Source organism: Ptychodera flava, chromosome 11, assembly GCF_041260155.1.
Source record: "Ptychodera flava strain L36383 chromosome 11, AS_Pfla_20210202, whole genome shotgun sequence".
Classification (NCBI taxonomy): domain Eukaryota; kingdom Metazoa; phylum Hemichordata; class Enteropneusta; family Ptychoderidae; genus Ptychodera; species Ptychodera flava.
The window spans coordinates 2228384-2244482 of record NC_091938.1 but is presented as its reverse complement, the minus strand read 5'-3'; the positions used below and the strand labels follow the sequence as shown (position 1 = coordinate 2244482).

Sequence of the window (16099 nt, the reverse complement as noted above, 5' to 3'; positions counted from 1 at the left end):
CATCGTAAAACTAACCGGCGGACTGACGGCTCCAGTATTAATTCCTGTTTTCTTGCATATTTTTCCTCATTCTTCAACTGGAATTCCTACCCGACTGATTTATATTTCTCCATTATAACTTTAATAACCACTATTTGCATGTGCAACATCACTACTTGACACGGAGGATAGGGAATTCAAAGCATGGAGTATGTCTTGGTACGGGCACACATACTCCTTCTGATACTGATGTTTAGTAGCCATCATCAAAACTCCAACGTGACATCAATGTCTGGCTAAATAATTCACCACCAAAGAGTATAGTATTTACAGTGTCTTCATCGATATTCACTATTACCTGAATACGGTGCAGCGAATCGTCGTCGGCAAAAAGACACACGATTTCTGCAACCGAGGAGCTGAGAATATCCATCGTCGTGGTTAGATAAATCACAATAAGGCTGATTGTGATATTAACTTGCTCGTTCGGCGAGACATACAAACATCTATTGCAATATTAGTACAGCCAGTCATGCATGTGATGACGTCATTGCGCAGCCACAAGAATCAAGGGATCCGACAGGTGGGCCGAAAATAAACGTACATATTAATAAGGAACAGTCAGTCCATACTGATGGTTATATAGCAAAGTCTGCTACCTTAGACTTCCCTTCATTCGACAAAACACTATTGTGTCTGCAATAACTAAGGAAATTAGGCCATCTAGCCAAGAGACTGGGGTCTACATGACGTCACTTCCGCTGTAATATGCTTCCTTGCGGAAGAGTAGAAACACTAATAATAGAGCGGTCAAATAACGGACTATCATATATTTTATGTTTTGCGTTTATTTACAAGCAATAAAGTCGGGTTTCCATGACACACCTCAGATAACGACGCAAGATTTAGACTGGAATTGCGCAGTGTAGATATTTCAGTTCGATTTAGACATACATTTTACTCGATGAGGGTCTGCCGTGAATGCCGTTTCATGAGCTGGTAATATCATCAAGTAAATTGGATACATACTCCAAAGAAAATTAATAGCCTATGATGGAACGGCTATTTCCGATGGACCTGCTGGTTTGATGGATACTCAACAATGCCATAACACCCGTGTATATTCAGCACAAAGATCGTTACAAACAGCAGAAATCACCCTATTGATATTAATGACGATGCTAATCTATTAAAATACAGCAATCAACAGCTTGCTTTGAAATTACATAACTTTAAAACGCTATTGCCAGCCAAAAAATAACATACGTAAGCTTACTGTTCCCGAAATAAACCTGAATACCAATCAAAATGTTTCTTCTGCAAATACCAACTGATAACTTTTGAATTGCCTTATTACAGTTTTGGTCAGTACATTTGCGTTGCAGCACTGTTTACTCTCACTATAGCGGTTTCACCACGGTTACTCTACCCCAGGAGTAACCGTGGTTTCACGTTGTCCGCGTTTCAGCTTGGGAACCCTACAAAATATGTTCAGTTCTGTGATTGATAGCATAGTATGCATCCAACGCGAGAAACCTCAAGTGGACAGAAAATTCGTGTTATGTGGGTCGAATTACTTAAGATCGCACGAACCTTGCCCGATATTGTGTAAAAATCTCTCAATTTATGGCTTGTGAAGTAACAGTTTACGCGGTATCAGGGGAGATTTGGCTGCATATACTGTCTTCATTACAAGAAGAAAGCAGTGGGAAATTATTTTGCTGCAGGCGAACAGTAACCCTGTTACGGTATACAATTGTATACGGTGACTTCCTATTTTCAATTCTGAAGATTGAACGGCGCTGCTTTGTCATTCGTCTTACAAAAAGTCAACACAACATTTCGTGACTGTATTCAGAAGAAAGAAAGAAAGAAAGTTCAGTTGAGCATTATGAAAATAATTGGTTCGCATCTGCTATGATCTGTTTGTGTACTAGATCACTTGTCACTGTCAACAATGATTTGGGCAAACCAATCTTTGCTTTCCTGAAAGCGGAAAAGATTTAAAATGGCGTTTTACCCGCTGTTTTGAAAACACTCTTCCAACATCTCTTAAATGTGTCTAAGTGTGTTATGCGAATCACACACTCGAATCCCACGACTAAAGCAAAATCAATGACGTCATCATCTTTGTGCTCGGAATAATGAAGACATGACCATCCGCGTTGCTTGATATTAGCGATTTTCACAAATTCAGGATTTCTAGAATTTATTTATGCAGTCGATGTGTATTTGTAATTTTCCCGTTCAATTGAGTGAAAGTGTGGTTTTATCACGAAATTCTCCAGAAGAGCTGTCTGCGCATGTAGTGCAAATCAGCCAATAATTACAAAACACCTTCCAGCAGTAAGCCCATATTTATTAACTACTTGCCAATTACCAGCTTTAATATTGCTTAGCTATTTCAGATGGAAAAGCATTTTTTGGGGTTTATCACACAGCCTAACGCTCGGCTTGATTGTGTGTTGAGAAGACGAAAACGTGATTTTCAAGACGCCTCTGAGGATTGCCAGTTGAATGCTAAAAAGTTGAAGTACAAAACAGTGCCTTCTCAAGCCTGATACTAGCCAGCCACAGAATAAATCGTTTCAGAGTGCAATTAGTACTTACCGAGAGACGTAATTACGATGATAATATCGAATAACAAGGTCTCAGCGTACAACAGCTGCAAAGGAGCTTTCCTCTAGGTTAAACCATGATCAGAATCGGAAAAATCAGAGCCGAGAGAGATTACCCTAATTAAATATTGGAATATATACTCTTTCTGGACGGGCATTTATTATTAAGAACGACTTGTAGTACACGCAGATGTCCTGAGCCGTTCTCGTACACGTAGCTCAATCAGCGGGCCATGTTGTCAATTATTTTCACAACAGACACACATGTATAAAATATCAAAATAATGCCTACGTCAAAATCCTGTCCTTGTGCGATCATGAACTTCGGATTTTGATGGGATTCCCCGCCTCCTGGCGCTCGTTTGCAGTAGGCGTTTTTCGACAGGGGCAGCGACGACGGAGGTTTTCGCTTCCTGTTGTTCCGAGTCCGATGTCCTGACAGCGACAGAGACGTGCTGGGCAGGGAATCAAGCCCGCCTATCAGCTCCATATTCGTGGCTCTTACCAGCGCATGCATGTCTAACAGTGGTACTTTTTCGCCTTGACAAAAGGCTTCGGCCATGAAGGTGTAACAACAACAGTCACCGCTCCAAGCTTGGGGGTGAAAATAGTAAAGAGCTAGGGAGTGATTAATATCTCTAAGTGACAGCCTGATTTATTTAGGCGTGCGCAGAACGTCCGTCGTTTAAATCTGGCAGCACAACTACAGAATCCATCAACGACGTAGTTTTCCGTGTAAGACTTCGTGATCAGACTACGATATCTCAAGGCTTGCTACACACAAGGCGGACATAATCTGACACACGCGACCAGCTCCAAGGTACACGTGTAAGAGCGTCGCTGTCGATCCATTGCGAGAAATTGCTCGTCGCACAGGCGTTTGGCACATTGCTGGGATAATAATCGTATTTAATATGTAGAATGTCTATATACGACTTGATTATTCAGTAAAAGAATCACCGTACATGAAATATTAGTGTAGGCCTATAGACCTACATGTCGACTGGCATACCGAGTGGCTATGGATGCCTGGCTCGGGCCAGCGAACGCACTGCATAATCATCAATGTGCAGAATGTCTACATGACTTGATTATTTAATAAAGAATAACGGTACGTGATATTACTGTACATGTCGGCTAGCTTAACCGAGCGGCTGTAGCTGCGGGGCTATGGCCCGGCTTTGGCCCGTTGTCCACTGCTGCACAGACATAAACTCAAGGCGTGAAAGCTTTTCACCGCCCGATTTCATAAATCAGCGAAATTCAGGATCTCTGAGCGTTTTCGGTGATAAAAACTGGTCATCGGTCAGGTGGTTGCATAAACAATCGATCGACAGGCCCTTTTGCCTAAAATCATACCTTACCCTATGCTACTGGCAAGAATCGTCCTGAAATCGGGTGGGCACACCAACCCAGCGCCGGCCATTTTGAATAAGCTTCCTGCAACCTACGCGTCCAATGAGAGAAGAGTAATTGAAAGACAATACGTCATCTGCCAAGGGTTGTATGCACAGGCGCATACATTGCATGCAACTCATTCAAAATGGCCGGCGCTGGGTTGGTGTGCCCAGCCGATTTCAGGACGATTTCTCGCCAGTAGCATAGGGTAAGGTATGATTTTAGGCAAAAGGGCCAGTCGATCAATTGTTTATGCAACCACCTGACCGATGACCAGTTTTTATCACCGAAAACGCTCAGAGATCCTGAATTTCGCTGATTTATGAAATCGGGCGGTGAAAAGCTTTCACGCCTTGAGTTTATGTCTGTGCAGCAGTGGACAACGGGCCAAAGCCCTGCAGCTACAGCCGCTCGGTTAAGCTAGCCGACATGTACAGTAATATCACGTACCGTTATTCTTTATTAAATAATCAAGTCATGTAGACATTCTACACATTGATGATTATGCAGTGCGTTCGCCTGGCCCGAGCCAGGCAGCCATAGCCACTCGGTATAATGCCTGTCAACATGTAGGCCTACAGGTCTACACTGATATCTCACGTACGGTGATTTTTTTACTAATATAAAGCAACTCTACATATTAAATACGATTATTATCCCAGCAATGTGCCAAGCGCCTGTGGCTCGTCGTGCTGTTTTCTTGCAAATCTAGGCCTCACGACATCCCAATTTTCATCGGTATCAAAAAGGGAACTCTCTATTCAATTTGCACGTGTTCATCAGAACCCACTTCATCTCAATTGATTTTTTTTTGAAATTATTCGATTTGGGAAGAAGTACAGTGCGCGTTAGTAACGTAGAATGAGCAGCTACTGATTGGGGTCGTGACCTCATACGGTTCACTTGCGTCTCGTGACATTGTAGCAGCCATCTACGACCACTCACATCGCGGCTAAAAATAGAGTATCGATGTGGGTGTACATTTCACAATCTCGAGTTTTCTAAGTGTTAGGTGGATGTAACATCAGCACATCCAACTCCATTTCTACAGAAGCGCGTCGAAGAACACAGACTAGCATACAGAGCGCCAACAGGTTGTAAAGATGACAGCCATTTCGCGCCATTCCAAATTTAGATACCTGTCGCCAATTAAAATTGTTTTTATTACTTAGCCTTTATCTCACAAGGTATGGCGTGAAATACATGCATTCTGTCTCATCTAGGTGAGCTAAGTATTAATGCTGCTAATCTGAACGATTTTCTGCACTGAATTTCTTCATCCCTCTGTCAATGATTGCAAATAACTTGCGTTGGCCACAAGACGGTAGAGAACAAGTATGTCCACTTTACTTTAAAGTGTCATAATTTGTACATCTGCGGACTTCTACTTCTTTCTTTTCAACAATTTACTTCTCTATAATATAGGTTTAGGTGACCTAAATGCAGAGTACATAACGATAGATAGGCCCGAGCTGCCGTTATTGACTGAGTTCCGGTGTAAATTTTAGGCCTGGTCTAAAATAGATGAATTCAAAACAATGATTGAGTAATTATGCGGGTTACGAATCAAAACAGGTGAGTTCAACTTGTTCAACTTGTTTTAATAAAGCTGAATGTGGCACAGCAATACGCGCTCCGGTTTAGAAAGCATTTGTTATATTGCAATTAGATTACGCTTAAGTCGGAATTGGAAACCATCAAAGGGAAAACTGACCTTTGCAAGTTTGACTTTATCCCTGGGATGCATCATGAATGTGTGGCGGTAACATTGTAACAAATTTACCGACCCAGTCAGAATAGACTGCGCCTCCAGGACACACATATTGGGAATCTTCAATTTGTACAATATTTTTCTGATCTACCACTTTTCTGGGCTCATTTTGTTGCTCTTGGAGTAAGTAAAGTTTTCACCATCTTATTTTTTGTGAAAATCGAAACTTATCTTTTCCCAAAAATGTTAACACAGAGATGGATCCATTTTGAACTGCAAATGTTTGTAAATTCAAGAAAGTTTGTTTCCACAATACCACAATTTGCGAATTTTTTATTCTTCTAAGGGAATAGTTGAAAGCTTCTCCTTCCCTTGAGGAAAGTTTTAAAGTTTGTCTCAATTCCGCAAAGTTTGCCTCAATTCCGAATATATATATATATATTGTACTAGTGAGGCTATGTCGACTGCCAAACTTAAGGTTCGAGATAAATGCACCAGCCTAATGGATGTTACCTTTTCTGACTTTGTTATGTCTGAATCTATGCTCGTTACGTACATAAAGAAGCTGAGATCTGGCTGTGCACCCGGAGCAGACGGTATAATGTCTGAACATTTGAAATATTCCATTAACTCTAAGGTTATTTATCATATGAGTGTAATGTATTCTATCTGTTTTAAATTTGGTATTGTTCCTTTGTCATTTACTAAAGGTTTACTTATCCCTTTGTTAAAGAAATCGACACTTGATCCTGCAGTACCAAAACATTATAGACCTTTGACCTTATCCTGTACATTTTCGAAAATTATTGAACTTTATATTCTCGATGTTTCCGGTCAACATGAATTTAGTGATTTACAGTTTGGTTTTGTTACTGGTAGAGGAACTGCCACTGCTGCAGCCTTAGCAAATGATGTAATTTCATACTGTAACAAACGAGGATCGACAGTTTATACTTGCTCTCTAGATGCAGAGGGAGCCTTTGATGCTGTACCTCATGATGTTTTGTTTTATAAAGCAATGGATGTATTCCCAATCATCGCTGGAAGATTTTAGTGTATTGGTATAGGCATTTTTAGCGAACAATTTAAGTGGGGTTCTAGTTTGAGTGAACCAGTTATTGTGTCTGTAGGTACCCGTCAAGGAGGATTATCGTCTCCTTTTCTTTTCAATTTGTTTTATCAAGATTTAGTGGATGAATTGTCGTCATGTGTTGGAGGTATCAGGATTAATAATTTGTCTTTTAATGTTTTTTGTTATGCTGACGACTTATTGTTAGCTAGCCTTTCTGTTACTGGTCTTCAAAATATGATCGAGATTGCAAACAAATATATTACAAATCATGGCTTGTGTTTCAATCCTAAAAAGACAAGCTGTGTTATTTTCGGTAAGTGTACACTTACACCGCATCCATATTGGTTACTGAGTGGTGTAAGACTGGATGAATGCGAAAGTGTGAACTATTTAGGTGTTACACTTTCATCGTCTAATCCTAATGATCACATCAGAAATAGAATAAATGCATGTAGGAAAGGTTTTTATGGACTTCAAGGCGCTGGATTCAGTAATGGCCATATTGACTGTAATGTACTCGCTTATGTATGGAATGTTGCCATAAGACCAGTTTTATTGTATGGTATTAACTGTGTACACATGTCTAAATCATCAATTAATGAGGCGCGAAAAAATCCAGTCAAAATTATTAAAGCTGGGTTTGGCATTCATAAATATTGTAGAAGTACTTCTTCCTGAAGGCAATTAATGTTATGAAAATTGATACGTCTCTTGAAATCAGTTCTCTTGATTTGATAAAATCCATCTTCAGTAATAAATCTCGTGCACGTTGTTTTTACCTGCATCTTTTGAATATGCATTTATGTGGTAGATTGCATGGTCACACTGATTTAGTATCACGTGTTAATAGAATTTGTGTCAGAAATGGTATTTCACTTTTGCGGTATATTTTTGACAAGCGATATTCTCAATCGATCCTTAAAAATATGAAAACATGTTCAAGGCCAGATGGGCTGACTGACAGCATTCGCCAGTTGTTACTTGCAAAAGATTTACACAGTCGTCATCTTCTTAATATGTTATTAAGACCATTTTAAACTTGGGATTTTTTTTGTCTTGTACCGAGTGTTTTCATTTAATACCTGATTTTTAAATTGTCATTGTATTAGTTTTTGTATTTCTCTTCTTTTGAAGGCTTTATAATAAATAATAATAATAATAATAATATATATATATATATATATATATATTATATATATATATATATATATATATATATATATATATATATACTCCTGACGATTGCCAAGCGCATGAAACAGTCTGTAGAGTAATCACGACAAGTTCCACGTCTAGCAATATATAATATATATATATATATATATATATATATATATATATATATATATATATATATATATATATATATATATATATATATATATATATATATACGAAATGGTACCTTCACTTTCTTTATATATAATGGTACATACCAACCCTATAAAAGGCATACAATATCAGAAAAACTACCCATTATCAATGATGGCAAACGGTCTTACTTGGTCTCAAAGTGTCGTCATCAAAAATATTATTAATCGAATTCAACATCACCTAGTACTATAGTACAATGGCACGTCCAAACCCTTTAAAAGACATACATCCTGAGGATATAAGTAGTCTGATAATTGAGAAGTGCTTTAAACTTAAGTAACAGATATAAATACTTTGTAATTGAAGTAATTTGTGTTAATATATATATATATATATATATATATATATATATATATATATATATATATATATATATATATATATATATATATATATATATATATATATATAAAAGGGTTGCTGGAGAATTGATTTTACATGAGATGAGATGAAATTGTAAAATCAATTCTCCAGCAACCCTTATATATCTCGCTCTACTTTTGTATTGAGCACTTTGTATCGGACAAGTCGAACCGCATACTTCGTATATATATATATATATATATATATATATATATATATATATATATATATATATATATATATATATATATATATATATATATATATATATATATATATATATATTACAAATCTTCCAGTATGTTTTAAAGAAAGACAATTACTTCAAGTAGAAAGTACCAATGTCCCCGTAACTAAAGTTCTAACATAGACCCTAAAAACGGAGGGTCTATGGTTCTAATCAGCATGGCGATTATATTTATTTGACGATTCATAAATTGTCCTGCAGATAACTGACAGACAACTTTGTAACGACGTAATGATTGCATTTAGAATTCTAGTTTTAAATTCTTTTAGAGGAACAAACGTTCTTTCTTAAAACAGTTAGACATTGGTTTCTGTCAATTGTAGGATCAATGACACATTGTTCAGCATATTTGATTGTGCTGAAACAGGGGTTAATAAAATATACTTCAATCACACTTTCTGACCAGGATTTTAAAAAAATACCGTCACTTTCGACAAGGACTATGCCATACAAAACTGTAAGCATTGACGTATGGTATGCAGCGGTGAAGTTGCACACATATTGCAACATACACCAACATAGTTACTTAACTGTATTGTTCGACATCATTGCGTCGTTGTAAATATAAATGATAATATAAATATGACATCAAATATCTTTGAGCCTCTACAATATTCTTACTCCGATAATTACATTTAAACAACCGAAAAAGAGCGACCTTTGGCCTTTATAGGCAATATTTTGGATGGTTATTGTGTAACCATAGTAATTATCCTACTCAGGAAGTTCAACTTACAGCATCCTATTGACTAGTGGACAGAGATCTTTCGTCAACCATAGGTTGAGGGCGCCATTAAGAAAGCGTGAAGACTGGCGTTTTCATCCCTTGAATTGGATAACAATGAAATTGAAAGCGATAGCTTGAGAAAAAAAAATTAGAGCCATTATTAAATGAACAGACAGAGATAATATATGCCACACTGGTGTTTAAAATTCTTCTTAAAATATTCGTCATCTTGGCTACAGAAACTTTACCTGAACGGCAAAACGGAACAATTTTGCCGATGTAAACATTTATGAGCAAATTTTGAAACTCTAGAAATGAAACAGTGAAACAGTCGGTTTCAAAGATTCGAAAGGGCTTGTATTATGGTCATATTCTGGTTCACATCTGTCCTTCAGGGAAAACACTTTCAGGATAGTGAACTACGCATGCCTACACATTACAAAAATTGAAGTATAAAAAAACCGTCTTCGCATAAATTTTGAATTCAAATTTTACAACTTGAACATTTATTGCGCGGTATATCGTTTTACCTGGTTATTTTATTGAGAAAGTGATGAAATTCACAAAATAAAGCGAATTTATGTATTTGTACGTGTGTTTCTGTATATTTATCATGGGATTTAATGGCTTGTTGATTCGTCAATTTCCAGGTACTGTCTCATTGCAAACATGGTAATATCCCAGTTGTCTTTCAATGCATCAGTCACATTACTTAAAGCAATTTACGTCGGACGATTTTTCCCAGTGACTTGATATTCCAGTTCACTGCACACGATGATCCGTCATTTTGTTCAATTACGAAAATCCAGTGCTATGCTGAAGGCAATGCACTGGATTAAAGTGCAGAACTTGGATACTGACAGACGATATGCAGATACTGAATGAACCATTTCGTTAGATGGTGGCGCTGTCACTCATCCGAAGCTTTCTGGATATTCACCTTCGAATATTTGACGTGACATTTTCTTATCTTTGTGGAAAGGCAGAATAATCTCCAGAGAGCGAACAAAAACAATTCTACCTGTTCAAGACAGGCACAAATTGAACACGTTTTGGCAAATTAGAAAAGTATAATTAGCATGCGACGTGACCATTTTTCTTTGCGGTTACCCGTAAGAATACACCAATCGATTTATCACTTACATGAAGATGGCCCCACTTCAAGGTATTTATCATTATCTCCGTGTATTTCCATGGTAACCATACAAGAGATTGACCCGAGACGTCTGCGTGCTGACTTGCATACTTCCAATAGCTCCCCCGGGGTCAATCCCGGGGGCCACTCTCAACTAGTTAAGCACACGTGACAAGACTTTTGAAGCCCAGAAACGCTTTCGTCTGAATATCGATTACGCAGATGATATCGTAAAAAGAGACACCATAACAAGGGGCGATACCGAGTGAATACAAAACTTGCGACACCTTTGATTGAGATTCTGACTAGATACAAACACCGCTTGATCTTTGTCTGCGTTGTTTGATCTCTATCAACACGTATTATAATTACTTTCATCGCATCAATGAATATTCATTTTCAGTGTTTTATTACTTTTCATTCGAAGTCTTTGTTGTGTTGTGATATGACATTCTGATCGACGCGACCAGTCTGAAGAAATACAGGATTTTAATCAGGCAAGTTAAAAGGTTGTACGTCTATGTCTGACTTACCCATATCCATGCTTGTTTATACATTCCATGTTTCTATAATTGACAGATAAAACCAAAATAGGCATGTGTATGTATGTATGTACGTATGTATGTACGTATACGTATATGGATATGTCTGTCTATGCACCGGGGATATATATATATATATATATATATATATATATATATATATATATATATATATATATATATATATATATATATACTAGAAACGTGATATTGAAATATGACAGGTTCCCCAGTGTTGTGTAGCGTGGAAATTTAAAGTAGAAACTAAATTGAAAAACACACAACTACATCTGAGTGTCTCTGCACAGCAAATTTTTGGGGCTTGGAAAAGGTTCCTTAAAACAACTCTTTCGAGAGAATAACCAGTGTAAATCTGAGGTCTCATTCGGGGAAGAAAAAATGCCAACAGGACGGCGCACGTCAAACCAACTTGAACTGATACGTTAGCGTTAGCCCAGTTGGTAGAGCATCCGAACTGAATTCGGGGGACGTGGGTTCAAGTCCTACATGGGTCATTTTTTCAAGCCCCAAAAATTTGCTGTGCAGAGACACTCAGATGTAGTTGTGTGTTTTTCAATTTAGTGTGTTTTTCAATATATATATATATATATATATATATATATATATATATATTACAAATTTAAAACAGGTAGCGTACACTGCAGCACTGTACATCAACGGTCACTTGTTGTCAACGCCCTCTACGACAAGCTGACCGAGCTGAGATGGTCAATGTCGGTTTTTGCCCATTATGCCTGAAAGTCAGATGCTAACAGGGGGACAACGGCAATTTTGTTATTATTATTATTATTATTGACGTTCACAAGTTTTCTTTAATTATGAATACAGTAAGCTAGTGGATTATGCTCTTGTGGATCCACACACACAGTTCCCATACCACAATGTGGCTGTCTGTGGTTTTTAAGTTTTGTCAATATATTCTAAGACTGTATTCATCCATTTGAACACGGAAAAAAGTCACTGTGTTAATGCTTGCTTTGTTTCAAGGTGCATGTGCAAGTATGGGGCAAATTTGTGGTTTTTTGTGGTTTCTTGGTTGTTTTTTCATGAATTCATTTCTCCTCTACTGCGAAACTTACAACAGAGATCGTAATATTTGCTTGATTTACGAGATTACATGTCATCAGCTTTGAGATGTGTTACGCGCTATCTAATTGAAAATATAATAAATTTAACGTTGTTGTCTTTTGTGACGTTGCTGCATACATATTGTGGATTATTCTCTTTGTCTGGAGTGCCGAATCTTCAAACATCAAGCTCCCAATGCTTGCAATGTGCGTCTAGCAGTGGAAAACTTGTGTAGCCAATAGTTAGTCTGAAAGCCATTGTTATTACTGAGTCATTTCTGAACAGCCATACAACAACCCTAGTTTCAAAGTTGCTGTAAAGAATTACAATCTACCAATCAGCTACAACCTTCTGATCCACTACGCTACGCAAAGGCATTCATCATGTTTTGAAGGAAGATGTACGGGCATTGGATAATTGGTATTGTTGACGATCCGTGGTAAAGTTAGGTCAGACTGTTTCCGTACTCCGTGGGTGAAAAGACAAATATGCGTTGTCGCGCCTAAAAGGCAAGAAATCTTGTGAAAAATAACTGCTAACATCTGTTTACGGTTGTTAATTGGTACAAATTTTACAACAGTGTACATAAAGTTTTAAGTTTACCTACTCGGAGTTTAGAAATTGTAAATGAAGAACACAGGATGGTTTACGTCTTGAATGCTGATTTAAAGGTTCTCTTTGACAGTGATACAGTGAAATAAATCGAAGTGACCTTGACTATGAGAAGAACTTTCATACTTCGAGCTTTGACAGTGACGCAATACACAGTCACTCCTTCAGAAGAAAATTCCAATTTTTTTAGTCTGAATAAAAAATTGTGATAAAAATTAATGAATTAACAATTTAAATTGGATCAATATTGAGAAATAAGTCGTGTTATTTGCTAATTCAATCGTTAGTTAGGAAATGTGCAAATACACTCTGAATTCTGTTTTTAAGAGTCGATTTTCATAACGCGGTTTTGATTTATGAAAGATGTGTGTGCTTGTGAAATCATGGCAAGGTGCCCTTAGAGTTACGTGTTTGTTATGATGAATGCAGTGGTTCAGACAGATACACACTGCAGTAATTATACATTCGCCGAGGGGCCCTCTATAAACGAGGCAACTTCTTTCAGCTCTGAATTCCATCGAGTTTATGAATATATCAGACACCGACAAAGGTAGATTACATTATCGAATCATTTATCTGTTTCTTTGGTCCCTTTTTCGTCAAATTTGAAATATTATTGTACTTTCGCCACAGTGATATCTAATTATTGTGCATTTGGCGAACTCCTGTTTTTAAAGAAATGCTCGCTTGTTTTCAAGTATGAAGGTTTCACTTTAAATGAATTTAAAATAAAGAGCTTCCTCAAAAACAGGTTGGTTTCTGCAAAATTTACAAAGTTAAACATTCAAGCCTGTCCATAACAGTCGGAGTTATCTTGGAAACTTACAAGATGGATATAATTATATACACTGTCTTTCTTGTAAAGATTAAATTATCTAGTAAGCTATATCATGGTCAGGATATAGATCAGCAAATCCGTGGCAGTTTTAGCAAATAATGTCATGGTCTTTTTGTGAATATCTTACAGCAACGCAGGTACTTTGAAATTCAAAAGATTCTCACACGAATGAATACATTCCAAGATACATGTTTCAGAAAATTACAAGGCGGGTCTTTTAACTATCCTAGGGGATATATCTTTAAAAGATAACGCTCCAGTCAAAGTGCTGCAGCTTTCAGGTCCAATGTCGACTGCGTTCAAAACAATTGCCATTATCCTGATCTGCGTGGGCTCATTATAAGAAGATTCAGCGACAAGACACGTAGACGGGATTAATATGGCTAATGATTCGTAAAACAGAACAAATCGATTTCCCAAGATATCCCGTCGTCAAAATCAAGATTGTGTATCCATCAAAGGACATTGATTTTTTTTTCGAAGTTAGGCTCTTTTGAGACTAATACAGTAAATTTGAAATTTTTGACGATACCCTTCGGGTGAAAGTCAATACCAACGATGCTGTAGGTATCACTGTTTCATCGGTCGTGTTGATATCGTGGATAACTTCTTGATTTTATTATTCATCGCACTGCCATAGTATTAGATCGATAAGTTGACGGAGAATAGACATAAAGCCATGAGATGAACAGTTCATCCAAAGAGCAAGAGACGCAAATCACTCTTCCTTGTTGTAAACAATCATATAGAACTAACCTTACGACAGCTTTGGAAAGCTTCTCTACCTATTAATGGTTTGTTACATATATGATGTAGCAACGACCTAGAAATATCGGACACGCCTTGGAATGTTAAATCCACTGATGTCGACAGATATAAACGTAATGGCACTGAAGAATATCAAGTGCGCATCTTAAATCTACGTCACAGGCGATGTTAACGCTTGTCAGTGTTGATTATGGAATATTTGAAGTTTACAGCCGACAAGTAAAACTTACTAAAACTGCTCATTTAAAATGTTGAGGTGAATATTTCCATGTCTTCAATGTGATAAAAGGCAACATTTGAGGAAGTAAACGAATGACCAAAATTTGTTGCTACGGATACGTAGAGAACTTAGTTGAACAACTTGTGAAGAGTAACACTGTGACAATAAGACCCTGTCAATGGTAGCAGTTTGAATCACAGAGAAATGGTCTCATATTAGTCACATAGTTATTGAGGAGAATTACATGATAAAGATATTGTGCTTTTCTTTCTTTGATTTGGCCTCTTGGCGTTCTCTTAACATTTAACATTCGGAGAGAGAGTGTTATATTGCTAAATGGTTCAGTAGAAAGCAGCGTTCATTACCGGAACACAGCAGGAAATAAACCATCTCATAAATCATAACTGTCGGCGATGAAATTTTAAAGTGTGAAGAGTATGTTAAGTTTCGTAATTTAGCTGACCGATACAATATAACTAGAATTCTCTAGGACTTTGCTTCGATTCGCTGAACTGTACGCATCATTGTACGCAATATTCAACTAACTATGAGGCAACAATGTGACATACATCTGGAATTACTTTACAATTTTATCAGATTTTTTATTCGATGAAAATACAGTGTGCTTTTTCCTGCTTCATTTGTAAACATTTATTATTCGGTCGAAAATGATCAGTGTAATTGTTTGGTCCATATCTATATTGTTGTCGGCGTGCTTGTCTTGGACTGTCTGTTATCTTAAGTTTTTGACTGATATGATCATGACAAGCGCTCTCTCTCTCTCTCTCTCTCTCTCTCTCTCTCTCTCTCACATATGTACATCGTCGTTCTGTCACTATGTAAAAAGTCCAGGATAACTAAATCGACATCTCCTCTGCCTTCGGATGAGAGTTGGACGATATGCCTACCTTATTGCCTTGTTTACTACTACTCTGTTTATTGGCCTGCCACCACATCTCTGCAAGTAATGCTGATAAACACCAATGTGACAATCACGTTTTGTCCGTTGCAGCGGTCGCTATAAATGCTCTTCACATTCTCTGTACAAAATGCGATTTGAAGAAATGACTTCCGAATTTCAACGGCTCAACACGAGTCTGTTTATATTGGCATTCGTCGTTGCAGCTGTGCGCTGGACGTGACCATTTTATGAAGGAACGAAGCATCTAAACACGGAGGGACTGGCAGTTGAACGAGGAAGAAACGGATGACAACGCAGATGAGCAGTCACGTGATGACTGTGTTGAATTATACTTGACAACGTCCAGGGTAATTTGTTTCAAATAAAATGCCATAGCTTTAGTTTTAAGATTTGCTGACCGGCCTAGATTTAGCAAGGTCGATGAACTTTGAAATTATGTTCCTATCGAGAGAAAAATGACAACACTCTGTGGCATGTTTTCTTT

The 16099-nt window shown here is 37.4% G+C and overlaps 1 protein-coding gene across 12 annotated transcripts in view; it reads right to left on the bottom strand.

The window, feature by feature from the left end:
- The window catches only part of LOC139143248 (A-type potassium channel modulatory protein DPP6-like), a 390979-nt gene that overhangs the window by 239043 nt on the left and 135837 nt on the right, over positions 1-16099 (bottom strand). The window contains exon 1 of one of the 12 annotated variants that reach the window (XM_070713405.1): positions 2890-3157. The exons of 10 other annotated variants lie outside the window; for them this stretch is intronic. In XM_070713405.1, the coding sequence (XP_070569506.1) occupies positions 2890-3114 (225 nt within the window). In that variant the 5' untranslated portion in view covers positions 3115-3157. Of the gene's footprint in view, positions 1-2889; positions 3158-16099 lie in introns of those variants that run through there. One more of the 12 variants, XM_070713404.1, reaches the window with a different exon arrangement.